Genomic DNA, 15,755 nt, shown 5'->3' on the forward strand with positions numbered 1-15,755 from the left:
TTGTCTAACTCTCATTCCAGTTTCATTTATTAAATTTCTGTTGGCTGCTATTGAAAACACAGTCCCATTGCTTCTCTGAATCTTTCACTTGTAATCTTTGACAGTATCCACTGGTGCCTTCTTTTTATTCTTGTCTTTTTTTGTCTCCGGTAAGTTCTAAGTCTTTTTATTAAAGTGAAAATATTAATCTTAGAACACTTTCCTTTTCATAAACTGCATTGAATTATTTCTGTTGGTGAATCTGATATAATAACTTTGGTATTCCCTTGTCTGTTTTTACTTTGTTGGTTTTGAGAAATAATTCTTTCACTGTTAAAATTTTGTTTTCTGTCTTTGAGATCAGTACTGTTCTAGAAGCTTTAGTTTTTTTTCATTTTTTACATAATCTCAGTTTAAATTAAACACATCAGGTTGGGTTTAGCTCTGTTGGAGTAAGTTAGTTTGTGGGGAGGGTAGAGAGTTGATCATTTTAAGTGGGTGTTTGGGGTTACTTTTTAAAAAAGGTGAGGCTTACTGGTAACAGAATGAAGTTCTAAAACCCTAGAGAAATCCACTTTAAAATCGAGGAAACAAGACACCCTAGGTGTAGAGAGGTATCATAAATAGTGTTTTATTGGGGGCAAGGGGTAAAGAAATAGAAAAACAGTTATTCAGATGCATTGAGCATTAAGGTTCTGAGTGACGATTCAGTGGAAATTATTGGGAATTACTAGATAAAGTAAACCAAGGAATGAAATCCAGGCTCATATCAAGTGAAACTCAGTTTAATCTTTCTCTAGCCTTAAATGTCTTTGACACGGTGGCATCTCCTCTTCTGTTGGCAGGTAAACACTGGTCAGCGTCGGGATGGGCCTCTTGCACTTATAGGCAGTGGACTTTCTTCCGAACAACAGAAAATGCTCAGTGAGCTTGCAGCTATTCTTAAGGCTAAAAAATGTGCTGAGTTTGACAGTACAGGTGAGGATTATTTATTTATTTAGTTTTGGTAGAAGAGAATTTTAAATGGGTAATTCCATTGTAGAACTCACCTTGATAATTTATACATTTTACCCATTGGAATCTGACTATGTACTTTGAATCTGGTAATAATTCTAAAATGTTTCTATGGTTATAAATTACTTACAGTCTTCATTTGGTTAGGAAATACAAAGTTTAAAGCTTTGCCATATTTTAGGGCATATGTCAGAAGAGCAATTTTATGAGTTTGCTAATGACAGATAAATGGTTGAACTATGTAATGCTTTAATTCCTTAGTTGTAATTGGAAATAGAAAAGAAATTTGCTTTGGCCAATATAGCTTTGGGCTTCTCAGATGGCTCAGTGGTAAAAGAATCCACCTGCCAATGCAGGAGATGTGGGTTTGATCCCTGAGTTGGGAATATATCCCGGAGGAGGAAATGGCATCCCATTCTAGTATTGCCTGGAGAATCCTGTGGACAGAGGAGCCTGGGAGGCTATAGTTTATAGTGTCACAAAGACCCAGACACGACTGAGCACACACATGCACTCTGTGTGGCTTTAAGATTTATGGTTTATGATCTGAATAAAACTAAATAAGAATAAGAATAAATAAGAATAAAACTAAATAAGCTTTTACTGAAGTATATACTTTACTGAAGTATAAAAATTGTTGCCTTTGAGGAAAATTCAGATGTAAGTGGACTAGTTAAATAATTATTTTGGTTTATATTTCTGTTTCTCTTACTGCTTTTTTTATATTCTAGTAACTCATGTCATTGTTCCTGGTGATACAGTTCAAAGCACCCTGAAATATATGCTTGGAATTCTCAGTGGATGCTGGATCCTAAAATTTGAATGTAAGTATTGGATTTGGGAGAATTACAAAGGGAATTAACTAGACTAATTTCATTTTTATACTGCACTATCCAGTAATTATTTAAGGACCTTATGCTAATGTTTTTTACCTATGTTTAGTCCCTACATTTTGAAAAAGCTTTTCATATTAATGGTATCATTTTGGTGTTCTTGGTAAATATATACAAGTATGTTTTCATTTCAAAATCTTCCTGTAATACCAACTATTTTAATCCAGAGTAAAGGATCCTGTAATAGACCTGTAAGCTTAAGCAGTCTGTGTTACTGTTATTGTTGTTTAGTCGCTCAGTCAAGTCGGACTCTTTGTGGCCCCATGGACTGTAGCCAGACAGGCTCCTCTGTCCATGGGATTTTCCAGGCAAGAGTACTGGAGTGGGTTGCCATTGCCTTCTTTGGGGCATCTTCCTGATCTAGGAATCAAACCCATGTCTCTTGCTTGGCAGATGAATTCTCTACCACTGAGTCATCTGGGAAGCCCATATTACCATTATGTGATATATTTAACTTAATAAATGCTTGTTCTAAATATATGACTATTAAATGAAATTAGTTTATTGCTTTTCTTTGTGATATCTAAAAACTTACCTGCACAACTCTCTATAGCTCTCTCAGCTAATATGGTTTGTTTTAGAAAGGTCTTTGGAAATTGAAACTGCCTTGTACCACCTGATTGGGGGTAATTACACTAGCTATTCTCTAAACCTCTGATGAAAATGTGTTCCTGTTATTCCTTTCTAGTTAGCAGTCAACCACCTTCACCTTTGCAGCTGCCTCTCACCTTCCCAGCTCTTACCTGTTTGTTTTACCTGAGTGAAGTCGCTCAGTCGTGTCCGACTCTTTGCCACCCCATGGACCGTAGCCTACCAGGCTTCTCTGTCCATGGGATTTCCCAGGCAAGAATACTGGAGTGGGTTGCCATTTTTTACCTAGAACTTAACAAAATAAAAAGAAAGCTCATACAAGGTTATTTTCTACTCCTCAGTCACTAAAGTATCTTCTACTTTTGATATGACAGCTAAAGTAGGACAATGAAATGACCTTTTTGCCAACTGATTGTTTATAAAAAAAATAGTGTCTGTTAAAGAGGGACCTGGGAAATCCTGTTATGATACAGTTGAATATCTTGATCTTAGAGGTAGTTGTGTTACACAGTCTACATATATGATTAAATGTCAGGTCTGTGTGTGCACACACACACAAATGGTGAATGTATAACTGATGAAATCTGAGTAAGTTCTTTGGACTGTATCAATGTCAAATTCTTGTTGCTGATAATTGTGCTATTGTTGTGTAAGATATTAACACTGGATACTAGAAAAAGAGTGCATGAGACTTCCCTGTACATTTCTTTGCAATCACCTGTGACTCTATAATTATTTCAAACTAAAAAATTAAAGAATAGAGAGTGTTTTTTAATGAAACTTTCTTTGTAAGAAGCAAATGGTGGGTAAGAGTTCGTTTTGAAAAATCTTTTGTTTTATAGATTTGTGCTTTCAAGGTTTTATGGTAGAGTTGCTTGATTCAATCAAAGCCTTTATTATTAATTTAGTCTGTTGTTTGAAATTAACTTGGTTGGTAAAAAGTTTTCTTTTAGCAGTTGATATTCATCTCAATAAAATACAGCTACCACTTTTCTTGTGATGGTTGTCTCCACTGATTTGGTCTGTGACATATATAACTAGCAGTGCCACTCTATCTGTTCTAGTCTGTATCTGTTACTCTGCTCTGCCAGTCAGCCAAAAAGTATGAGAAATTGGACTGATTGACCATTTATGTAGAAAAAAAGTTTTTTCTTTAGTCTCTTATTTTTGGACCTTTGTTTCCCTTTTAGATCTGTGTCAAGTCTTATTGGGCCTCAGTATTTTAAAAATTGACCTAAAATGTTTCCATGATTATAGATGTTTTTGTACTGAACTTTTTCCAGAAACCTTGCCAGTTGTTATAGAAAGGAATGGATTTTCATAGTAACAAGAATCTCAGTAATAAAGAAGCTATGTGAGATTTTAAATATTAAGGCACTTACCACTTACCCTGTAAGTCTAGTTCTTGTGAATTTGCTGAACTTGCATCTTGTTACATATACAGACTACATGATTCATTTCCATAAAATCTGCCTTCTTTAAGAAATGGAAGTTTTGTCACTTTAATGGCTTGGTCATGTCATTTTTATAGAATCACTGATGGACTCAAGCTGACATAATAGTGTGCTATTTGGTGATTGTCACAGTAGTGAATAACATACTCTAATATCAATGGTTCTTTTAGGATAAAAGATGGATGGAATCTCTTACTGAACTTCATATCCCCATATTTTCTAATTCAAAGTCCAAAGAGGAATAGGTTCAGGGTTTGAGACAATGAATTTAAATAGTTGCTGGGTTTAGTTGCAAGAACACTTTCTATCCTAATATATTTTTCTATGGTTTTGTGTTGTTCTTAATGTCAGGCAACTTAGTGTGATTTTTTTTTTTTTTTTTTAATTTTTATTATTATTTTTTTCCAGTGGGTTTTGTCATACATTGATATGAATCAGCCATGGATTTACATGTATTCCCAATCCCGATCCCCCCTCCCACCTCCCTCTCCACCCGATTCCTCTGGGTCTTCCCAGTGCACCAGGCCCGAGCACTTGTCTCGTGCATCCCACCTGGGCTGGTGATCTGTTTCACCATAGATAGTATACATGCTGTTCTTTTGAAATATCCCACCCTCACATTCTCCCACAAAGTTCAAAAGTCTGTTCTGTATTTCTGTGTCTCTTTTTCTGTTCTGCATATAGGGTTATCGTTATCTAGTGTGATTTTTAAAAACATGTTCAGAGCTATTCAAAATTAGTTGAAAATCATCTATATTAAGGAACAATATGATGGGCCAAAGCTTTCAAAACTAATCACAAAGATCTATGAGTTATTAAAACTAGATTTTGTGTTTGAGATATTCACTAACTTGCCTGGAAGACAAAATCTTTATTGGCTAAACTCTGTAGAATGTTTAGTATTAACTTTTTCAGTATTTTCCATAAACCAAGTAGACTGAAGAGGAAGTTTCATGTAAACTTTCTCTATAGGGAATTGACTTACTTAAAAAATTAAACAAATTTCAATAAATTAACAAAAATAATTATATAAAACAGTCTGGATTCCTTGGATCCAAATTTAACTGGAAGTTTTCTGTTTAAATGTATTTTTCTCTTAACTGGTTAATATCTCTTATTTTTCTACTTTACATATATGGAGCATCTTATAGTGTCATAGTTAATGAACTTGGCATGAACATTCTAAGAAGAGGCCATAATTATGCTATTGTACCAGGCATTCTCTCTCATCATGTTTATTTTACAGATATTTTATCGGATGGTATTTATTTTACAGAAGAGGAGGTATAGATAGGAAAGTTCCTTCTTCAAGATTGAATTTGTGCCTGAGATTCTACTTTAGTCCTAGTTTTGGTGCAGATTCCTCACAGGAAACTAATAGCCATCCCTGTACAGGGTGATTTTGGTAATTAAAGAGGTGGTTAGAATGAAAAAGAGATGTATAAATTGTTTTCATCTCTTAGAGAATGAAGAAGATGGAACTAGATCCTAAAGATGTAAACTAACCTTCAGAAAGAGAATATATATTTTACTGAACTGTTCTTTCAGTACACTGCTTTCAAATCTCTAGCCTAACCTTTTTTTTTTTTTTGGAAAAAATTGAATTCTGCCCCTTCATTTCTCATCTCATTGTGAAGGGGAGAGCAGATGGCTGTCATCTTTTCTTTCATAATCTCTTCCTCTTCCCCACCGTCTTCTGAGTTGAAATAAAATGTAGAAGTTTTGAAGGACCTTAGCACCTAAGGAAAATGGTGTGGGAATGTGCCAAACATTTTACTCTGGACTTTTATCTGAGAGGAGAGTAAGGGCCAGATACAGTGTTGCTTTGTTTTTGTTTTAGATGTGGAAGATGGAACCTAAAAGGCAATCACTACATCATCATTTTATAAATAACTTCATAATCAGATTAATGAAGATGTTTTTCAATTAAAATTTCCTTTAAATGGATATTGACAGTGCTGTGAAATTTTTTAAAGGAAAAATTTTATTCATATTTTTGCTAATTATCAAAAAATAAATATACCAAGACATTTCTATCAACTAAGATTAGTTAGGCAACTTCATGCTTACAGAAATCTGTTACCAAAGATTGTCTTAAGAAAAAGTAATAATAACATGTTAATATAATAATAGTCCTATTTCTGAGATATACCCCAAGCAAGTAATAGAGAAGAAAAAAAAATTGATTTATATTGTTATTTCTTATAATAAGAAATAGGGGGGAATAACTAGAGTGTCAGAAAATTAAGAAAATTCTGAAACGCTTAAAGATATTTTCTGAAAAAAATTTATACTTTTATATGATAACTTAGGTCTGCAATATGAAAAACATATTTGTTTAAACTTTTTAAAGAGCATAAAACATTTATATCTTTTCTGTCAATATTACATAAATGTGTGAATATGTATAGGCAAAGGAAGTAAACAGTCATGGATTGGTAGGTAGAGGTCTATTTGTTTATAGCAGTTTTAACATCAATATATGTCTTAAATGTTTTAGGAAGAAATTCAAATTCTTAAATTCTAACAACAATTAGATCTTCTTTTTGACCTTTTCTCAATATTTATTGAAGAGTTAATGGTTTCATTCTTAATCAGGGAAATTAGATCCTATGTGTATATATTACTTCAATCTGATACAATGAATTTATTATACCTGTTACGCAGATCTAGCCAGATACATTTTAATATGGTTATTGTCCAATGAACATAGACATCTTACATAAATAATTTGTGTTAAATATATGATGAAGAAAGAGCACCAAGTATGAGTTTTTAAAGTATTTTATTAGGAAAACTTTTGGATATTAGACTGACTTTGTTTGTTAACCACATTTATAAAGAGAAGGATTGTTTTGATATTGTTATTCATAATACAAGGTTTTAGAATTGATACCAAATTTTGCCTAAGCAAATTTTTATCATACAGTAATATATTTTTGTGATAGAAGTTGACCTGCTTCTCAATATGCAATAAGTAAAATAAACTTAGCAAACTGTCTTATGAGGAAATATATTTTATGTATAAATATGCTTGTAATTAGAATATTGGCTTAAAATATAGCTAAAAATAAACAATTGTTCAATGATATTTATATGAAAATGCAAAATCTAATGATTTGTGACAGTTGATTTCTAAGTCCAAATGTTTATGATGGCATGAGACGAGCATTTACCTTTTATGTTTTCAGCCTTCATTTTATTGTCCTTCCATCCTCACTGTGAAATTTCATGATACTGGATTTAGCTCTTTTACTTGCCATCCAATTTTTTAAAAATTACAGTGAGAATAAAAGTTGTTTTCCCATTTTTGTCATTGTTGTAGAAAGTTTCCTCTTAAAAACAATTTCCTTTTGTCTAAAGTTTAGTGATATGATAGCCTATTTGACTAAAAATCCCACTTAGAAAAGCACCTAAAAAATAAGTTTTTGTTTTGTTTTGTTTTCACAGCTTGGGTGTTCATTTTTAATAGAATCAGAAAGGAAATTTACTAATATGCAGTTTTCTTGAGTTATATTAGTGCCTAGTTTGGATCTAATGACATATTTATTAGGATTTTTGATTTTGACATAAAATTTTTGATTCTGTATTTTTATTTTTTTTTTTTAGGATACCATTTAGCATTGGCTGAGAGTAATATTTAATTCTAATTGTCAATGCAGATAGCCACTGGCTCCAGAAGAATAACAGTTCTTTAAAATAAGAGTTTGTTCATTGCTCTGGCTTTTGAAGAGAGTGAGCACGTTCTGTGGCTTCATCGAGGGATCATTTCCCCTTTGGACATTTGGAATTTGGAGCTTTTGACAGATTTCCATTTTAAAGCTTTATTCTGTCTTCATTGAATTCTATAATCATTTGTGTGTAGCTGTGGATTCAGGAACCTACTCCCATTTGTGTAATCCTTTTTTGTCTTCTAAAACTAGGAAAAGTGACTAAACTAATGAACATCATCAGTGGTTCATGTAGCTAAAATGAAAATACACATCCATAGATTTGTATGGTTTTATGAAGTAGGAGGCAAGAGTGGTTACTGGAGATTTAGAATAAAGAAGTACATTTCTGGATGGTACAAGATTCTTTTTTTAAAAAAAAAAATCATATCCCAGAATTCATAAGCTGCATTAGTATGCAGGTTCCAGATGTTGCTTAGGTAGCCGGAGCTGCCTTAATGAGTTAGAGTTAATGACTTTGAGTTAAGCAGTAGTTTGGGAATTGGGCTGCTTACCTCTGTATCAAAAAATAATAAAATCAGGGCACAAGGAAAGTTTACCTGAAATGGTAGACATGATCAGGAATACATCTGAACTGAAAAGAATCTTTTTGTTTTACTAAGATAGCTAGTTCTTCATTCCTATGTCTCTGCAAAATGATAGCTTTGGTCACAGTCTTAAAATACATGTGACAAGTAAAGATGTTATAAAGCATATATTTTACAAGGATAGTGGCTTGACACATTTTAAAGTATGTCTCTTTCTGGCATATTCAGAACCTCCTGTGTTTATATAAGCAATGTAAGTTACTCATGTAAAGTCATTTCAGTTTGGATTCAGATCCTCCTATTTAGCTGAGAAAGTTAAGCAGTGATCTTGCATAGATTTTTATTTCTGCTGAACTATTGCAGATGATGAAATAATATTGACTTTATTAACTACAAATACAAAATATAATTTGTTCAGTTTTAGAAAGTATTTTTATTGTGGTATAATTGGTTTACACTGTGCTAATTACTGCTTTATAGCAAAGTTCAGTTATATGTATATATACATCCTTTTTTTAAAATATTCTTTTCCATTGTGGTTTATCATAGGATATCAAGTATTGTCTCTCTGCTATACAGTGAGGAAATATTAAATTGGTGAACATGGCCTGTTTTAAAGTCTTTATAGAGATAAAGGATTACAGTATATATTATTACTTTAGATGAGTTTATGACTAGGAGTATTTTGAAAGTTCTGATTGTTGAATATGGGAAATAGATTTAATAATTTTTGCTGCAGTTTGGTTAACTAACTTATAGTAATGAGTAATTAAAACTTTGATTATTTTCTATTATTAATAATTATCTTAATCTTAATAATAATTACCTTAATGATTATGTATTTAGGTTTGTTAAAGTAGTAACTTTAAATAGTATTTTGGCTTGTAGATTAGTCCATTTCATTGCTTTGGATAAATGAAATTGGATTAGATAAATATCACCTTTTAAGTTACTGAAAGTTTAAAGTATTCTTTTCATGTTGTAGTAAATCTGTTCAATTGGTTTATCGCAAAAGAAGTCAACTAGGAAGTTGATATTAAGTGTAATTATAAATGTCTACTGACAAGTATTATTATTCTGAAACTCAAAGGGTACAAATGAGAGAGTGGCAGCTTTGGTTTCAAATTAAACAAACTCATTGATTCACTGAAGACAAAGTCAAATGCATTATTCTCCCTGCTCCCAACCTCCCAGGTAGTCAGCGGTTTTTGACATTTTGGTACACTTTTTGGCTAATCTCTTAAAAAGAGGGATCCTCCTATTTAGTCATCTGTTTAGTGGTTAGGTCATTTATTTTAAGAGAGATACAATATATTAAATCTGAGTAGAGAGTACCTGGTGTTTCCTAAGATGCTTTATTTTTTTAGTAAAATAAAGATAGGAAAAAACTGATCTAGGAGTTGGAAGATATCTGAGTTTTTATCTCACTTATGTCATTTAAAGAATTTAACTTTCCTTTACCTGTGAAATGAAGAATTTTATTAGATGAAGCATCAGGAGTTTCAAATTGGCAGTCTCAAGTCCAAAACAGGTACAATTAATGTGATTTAGTTCATCATAATCATTTAATTTTTGTGTCTTTAAGTAAGATGTGCATATTCCCATCACAGTCTCCATAACTTTCTCCCACTTAACACGAGATACCCAACATGATTATGTAATTTGAAAGGCCCTTGTAGGCATTATTCTCACCCAGGCTTCAAAAAATTCTCCATGTTTTCTATGCAGCAATAATTCTACCATTTTATCATAGAACTGGAAACTGTTCCTTAATTTTCAGTGGGGGGGAAAGCTATATTTTCCTTCTTTAGTTGATATTAAGTGGCAGAGAGGGTTGGCAAAATGTTTCTCTTTGTAATAAGAGAATATCAGAGGAATGCATTCTTCATTTAGCTCAACAATTGTCATTAGAGCCTTGGATTTTTCTGACTATCTTTACAGAAATTTACTGAACAATTACTGTAAGGCTGGAAGTTTTATGGCTTGAGGCATATTTACACTGAAAAAGCTGCCCTCTTGGTGTCTGCCATCTCATTTCTCCTGATGCCATGCTTGTCTCATCCTGCTATCTGTTAAGGCTATATTCTGTTAATTGACTAATGCTGGCACATCCCTTGGGTCAATTAAAGTAATTTTAGTGTAATTTTTTTATAGTTTAAATAACCAATCAAATAAACCCATAAGGTGGGTAAGCAGCCAGCGTAGGCACGGTGTATTTATGTATTTCTGTAGTTATACATTAGCTGTTTACTTGTTACAGTTAGATATCATAGGGGTATTCAATGTTCAGTTCTTGGCTTTATGTACTGGCATGTACAGTTCATCTAAAGAAACCAGTATGAATGCTCTGCAAATATCATTAGGAGAAGGGGACTACATATTTAAGTGACATAAAGTAAAAGGAATAATTTATATGTGAAATAATAAGTCTGAGGTAAGTCAGTTATTTGGTTATATTGGTAACATTTTTTATATTGATATTTAATATAGGATATCATGTAAGCACACTGTCAGTGTTTCTGGTATGATTTTGACCTAGTCATAATATTTGTTTTGAAACTCATTTTTGATAAATGGTAAAATTGATAGTTTAGTATTAGCTTCATTGGAAAGATAGTTTTTTATACCCTATATATTTTATACCCTATATATTTTATACCCTATATTTTTAAAATATAGTCTTTAATTACATACAAAAAAACCAATTTTTATAAAACCATATATATAAGTTATTGATCAGAATAGGATTCAGCATAGCAGACTTAGCTAAATAGGATTCTTGTATTGAAAACATTGGGGGAAAGGGGCCCCAAAACACAGGCAAAACTAGCAAAAATTAAGAATCACATGATAGGGAATTACAGATATGCCAGGGTTGAGCATTGAATTGTAATATGCATTCATAGCTCCATATTAAGAAAAATTCAGTCTCTTGACAAAGCTATGCTTTTGGAGAGATGGAGTATTCAGTCATTAAAATACTGACTTTTGTTTTACTATGTAGTAGCTTGGAACATCTCAGCTGAAGCACCTGTCAGTTCAGTTCAGTCGCTCAGTTGTGTCCGACTCTTTGCGACCCCACGGACTGCGGCACTTCAGGTTTCCTGTCCATCACCAACTCTTGGAGCTTGCCTAAACTCATGTCCATCGAGTCAGTGATGCCATCCAACCATCTCATCCTCTGTTGTCCCCTTCTCCCCCTGCCTTCAATCTTTCCCAGCATCAGGGCCTTTTCTAGTGAGTTAGTTCTTCACATCAGGTAGCCAAAGAATTGGAGTTTCAGCTTCAGCATCAGTCCTTTCAATGAATATTCAGGACTGATTTCCTTGAAGCAGCTCTCAGGCATTTGAAATACTCACCAGTCATCCCTTGGTGACTGCAGTGTGTACCTGTCAATTCCAAACACATCGCAGATTCTGCTTTGCTGTTTACTTTAACAAGTGCTATAGATCCCTGTTAGGCGACCAGCTTAAGTGAGGTGCTCTGGACTCTAGTACTTTCCTGAATGTCAGATCACTTATAGTCTAACAGGAGGTTAGACATGGGATTGCCAGGATGAGTGAGGCAGATGGTTAGATCTTAGGGTCAGATCATTGTGAGCTGAACTTAATGTGGGACTTTTTATTCACTCTAATTTTGATAATGGCCATAAGCTAAAATTTAGATTTTTACTTTTGTACATGGAATAATGTATTGATTTAGGTTTTTCACAAAGAAAACTTAAATTTGTATTCAGTACTGCTTCATTGCTTAGTCTTCTGAAGGAAAGATCAGTTTTATTACCTTTTGTTTTGGCATAAGTTAGGTTTCTTTTTCTGTTTCAGAGCAATACTTAACCATGAAGAGGAAAAATCGCTTAGGTAAATGGCTTCATTTCAATGTGAAAGAAATAGTTTTCACTTGATATTTATTTTGCTTTTATCCTTGGTTTTTGCCAGGGGTGAAAGCATGTCTACAAAGCAAAGGATATGAACAGGAAGAAAAGTATGAAATTCCTGAAGGACCACAGAAAAGCAGGCTCAACAGAGAACAGCTGGTATTTTCCTTTTGATTCTACTTTCATTGTTCTTTTCATAAATTAATACTGTTATTACCATCAGGAAAAACTTCTCCTGCCCTTTTAACAAGTACAGGTGACGGATTAAAAAATTTTGTAATCATTTGTTTATTGGCTGTGTTGGGTCCTCATTGTTGTGCAGGCCTTTCTGGCTTTTGTGCAGCCAGCAGGGGGCTACACCCTGTAGGTGTGGTGTGCGGGCTTCTCTTGTGTGGACCACCGGCTCTAGGGCACGCGGGGTTCAGTAGTTGCTGATCCTGGGCTCAATAGTTGCGGCCCACGGGCTTATTTGCTCCACAGCGTGTGGGATCTTCCCCACTCAGCGATCGAACCCATGTCTCGTGCCTTGGCAGACGGATTCTTTACCACTAAGCCACCAGGGAAACCCCTGATTAAAATTTTAATTGTGCTCATTTCAAGTGCTTGATTCTGAGAGATGGTAACAGTGAGCAGTAAAATCCAGAAGGTAATGATTTCACACGGTTACTGCATTTTGGGCGTTTCAAACATTCCCATAAACCTTTCAGAATCTGAGGGAAGTCTTATATACAGGAAGCAGTCTGAGAGAGGACAGAGCTGCTGCTCAGGTTTCGTTAACCATGTCTTTATATTACCACATATTGAGGTTTTAATGGACAAAATTCCATTGTTCTGTTGACATACAAGTGTATTAAAAATGTTGAAGAAGAATCTTTGTAGAAGGGACTTGTGAAGCTTTTTCTGTAAAGCACACAGCAATGTGTCTCATAGCCAAGTGGATCTCTGGCCGTGGCTTTCTAACGTGTTGTGCTCTAAGGAAAATGTTTCTAGAACCCTGGAGGCCACCTTCCCACATGCTGCCCAGGGGGATCCTAGGTTGGTAGCATATAGGGACCTGAGTGTGGATGGGCAGAGTTGGGAAGCCCCGTGGACAAGCTGTGACACTTACAGTTAAGTTTAGCTTGGTATACCGAAAGCATATTTTAGATGGTGTAGGAAGGAATTCTTGAGGCTTTAAGTCCTACCAAGTATGACTAAACATTCTGATACAAGAAGTTTGAGGAACAGATTTTAAATGTGTATATGTACTACACACACATATACACACACATTCATAGCACACCTAAAATGTGAGAAGAGTGAAAGGGGCCAGAGTCTTCAGGAGAAAAATGATAGGAAACCTTTGTTTTCATGAGTATCTTTCTTAACCCAGAGAGTTACTTAACCCAAAGAGTTCACTTGAAGTGTGTCTTGTCCTTGCACCTCATTAAATAGCTTCTTAACTTCTTATGACTTTTTATTTCCCTTATTTCATGTGCAGTGTTTTAAAATATTTTTGTCTGATTTTAATGAGCTTTTTTTTGTTTGTTTTTTTCAGTTGCCAAAGCTGTTTGATGGATGTTACTTCTATTTTGGGGGAACCTTCAAACACCATCCAAAGGACAACCTTATTAAGCTTGTCGCTGCCGGTGGGGGCCAGGTCCTCATTAGAAAGCCCAAGCCAGACAGTGATGTGACTCAAACCATCAATACAGTCGCGTACCACGCCAAACCTGATTCTGATCAGCGCTTCTGCACACAGTATATCATCTATGAGGACTTGTCTAATCATCGCCCAGAAAGGGTTCGGCAGGGCAAAGTCTGGGTGGCTCCTTCCAGCTGGTTTATAGATTGTGTGATGTCCTTTGAGTTGCTGCCTCTTGACAACTGAACTCGCACAGTGTGATAACCTACTGATTGCACTGTTTTCATCAGTCACATTTTTACAAATAGGTAGACTCATTCATATACTTTTTACCCTTGAATTAAAAAATATATATATATTGTTTGTCAGATTAGGAATTCATTCTGTATTTACCATTTAGATGCTGAGTGCTGAGATTGCTTTAAAGAATTTTTCTTTTTAAAACTAGCATATGTGTTGATTCATCATGTCTTTCTATTCACATTGTGCTCAGATGCTCAGTCATGTCCTACTCTTTGCAACCCTGTGGACTGTGCCCACCAGGCTCCTCTGTCCATGAGATTCTCCTCTCAAGAATACTGGAGTGGGTTGCCATCTTCCTCCTCCAGGGGATCTTCCGGACCCAAGGATAGAACCTGCATCTCTTGCATCTCCTGCATTGGCAGGAAGATTGTTTACCCCTAGCACAACCTGGGAAGTCATTATTCATGCTATCAGATATCAAAGATTAATGAGATGGTATCAGAACTGTTGGTTACATCTACAAGTGGTATCATTGTGTCTCTCGCTTTTAATGTTCTTTGATGAAAAGAAATCCACACCTGCCACCAGCAAAAATATTTGCCTTTGTTTAGTAAGTAGACAGTATTGTCAAATAATTTATTCTGGTTTTGTTATAATGAAAATAGTTTACCTGGTCTAAATGTGCCACCATAGGTGTTAAATTTCTTTTGCTTTCTACAGTTGTGTTTTAGTTCCTTATAATTTACTTGGATGTCTGTTCGTACATTTTTATCCCCCTTTTCTAAAAAGAAAAAAAGTCTTTTAATCAGGAAATCATGATTTGAATCTTCACATTACAGTTTTTTGGTGAAAATCAACATTGGGCTCATGATATTTTATTGTATATACTTGCTTATTAATAATCAGCTTATAACTGTGTTAATAGTATATATATCTATCTGTGTAGAACATTTTCTCTAGCACATTTTTATTTCGCTATTTCTTAGGAAGTCTCACCAGACTAACAAATTTTTAGTCAAATATAAGTGAATTAGAATACAGTCTTTCTGGTAGACCTTAACATATATCCCTAACATAATATTTTCATAGGTCTTAATTTCTTTCTTCATAAACTGTTTTTCATGTTTAGGTTTCTGGGAGGGCAGAAGTTGGTAATTACTTGATTTTGAACAGAGTTTGTCCAGATGATACAAAAGGCTGTGACAATAAGTTTAATGGTAGCAATGAAAAGGGCTCACTTATGATTCCAGGACTGCCAAGGCCTCGAAGTAGTGGACAGGACCTCATCTGAGAATGGGGAGACCTGGGAAGGTTCCTGTGGTCTGAGTGTTCTTATTTGTGAATCAGCAAGGTAGATTGGATCATTTAAAAACATTTTTCTAAGAAGTAGAATTCTTTAATAAGTCTTTCTAGAAATTTAATGTACTTATAATATTGAAAACACGGGAAGGGCGTTACTGTGAGACTTGCCAGCTTTGTCCCTTTTGGTAATCATTAGGTTAGAATATGGAGAGTCTGAAGTTCGTGAACATTTTAAGATCCATTTATTTGAAGTTTGAAATTTGGCTGATTGTTTCAAAATAAAGTTTACTTTAATTTCTTCTTTGCAATGTTATTTTTCCATATCAAGAAATGTATTATGTGAACACAATAAAACTGCTGATCCTGACCTTCAAAGGGTGAATTAGCTCTGAAACATCCTCTTCAACCAGTAATGTGTGTGTTTTGCATTTCATTCTAATGGAGAATGATGAACAGCATAGTTAGCACCAAGCAATTCTGAGGGGTTAGACAATGTCTGGATTAAATAATTTAAGACTCA

The 15,755-nt window shown here is 34.3% G+C and overlaps 1 protein-coding gene across 3 annotated transcripts in view; it reads left to right on the plus strand.

The window, feature by feature from the left end:
* The window catches only part of BARD1 (BRCA1 associated RING domain 1), an 84,493-nt gene extending 68,959 nt beyond the window's left edge, over nt 1-15,534 (plus strand). For all 3 annotated transcript variants that reach the window (XM_061148812.1, XM_061148813.1, XM_061148814.1), the window contains 4 exons: nt 825-957; nt 1,725-1,817; nt 12,128-12,225; nt 13,604-15,534. In XM_061148812.1, the coding sequence (XP_061004795.1) occupies nt 825-957; nt 1,725-1,817; nt 12,128-12,225; nt 13,604-13,936 (657 nt within the window). In that variant the 3' untranslated portion in view covers nt 13,937-15,534. The remainder of the gene's footprint in view (nt 1-824; nt 958-1,724; nt 1,818-12,127; nt 12,226-13,603) is intronic.
* Nucleotides 15,535-15,755: the final 221 nt, after the last annotated feature.

Source organism: Dama dama, chromosome 8 (genome assembly GCF_033118175.1).
Source record: "Dama dama isolate Ldn47 chromosome 8, ASM3311817v1, whole genome shotgun sequence".
Taxonomy (NCBI): domain Eukaryota; kingdom Metazoa; phylum Chordata; class Mammalia; order Artiodactyla; family Cervidae; genus Dama; species Dama dama.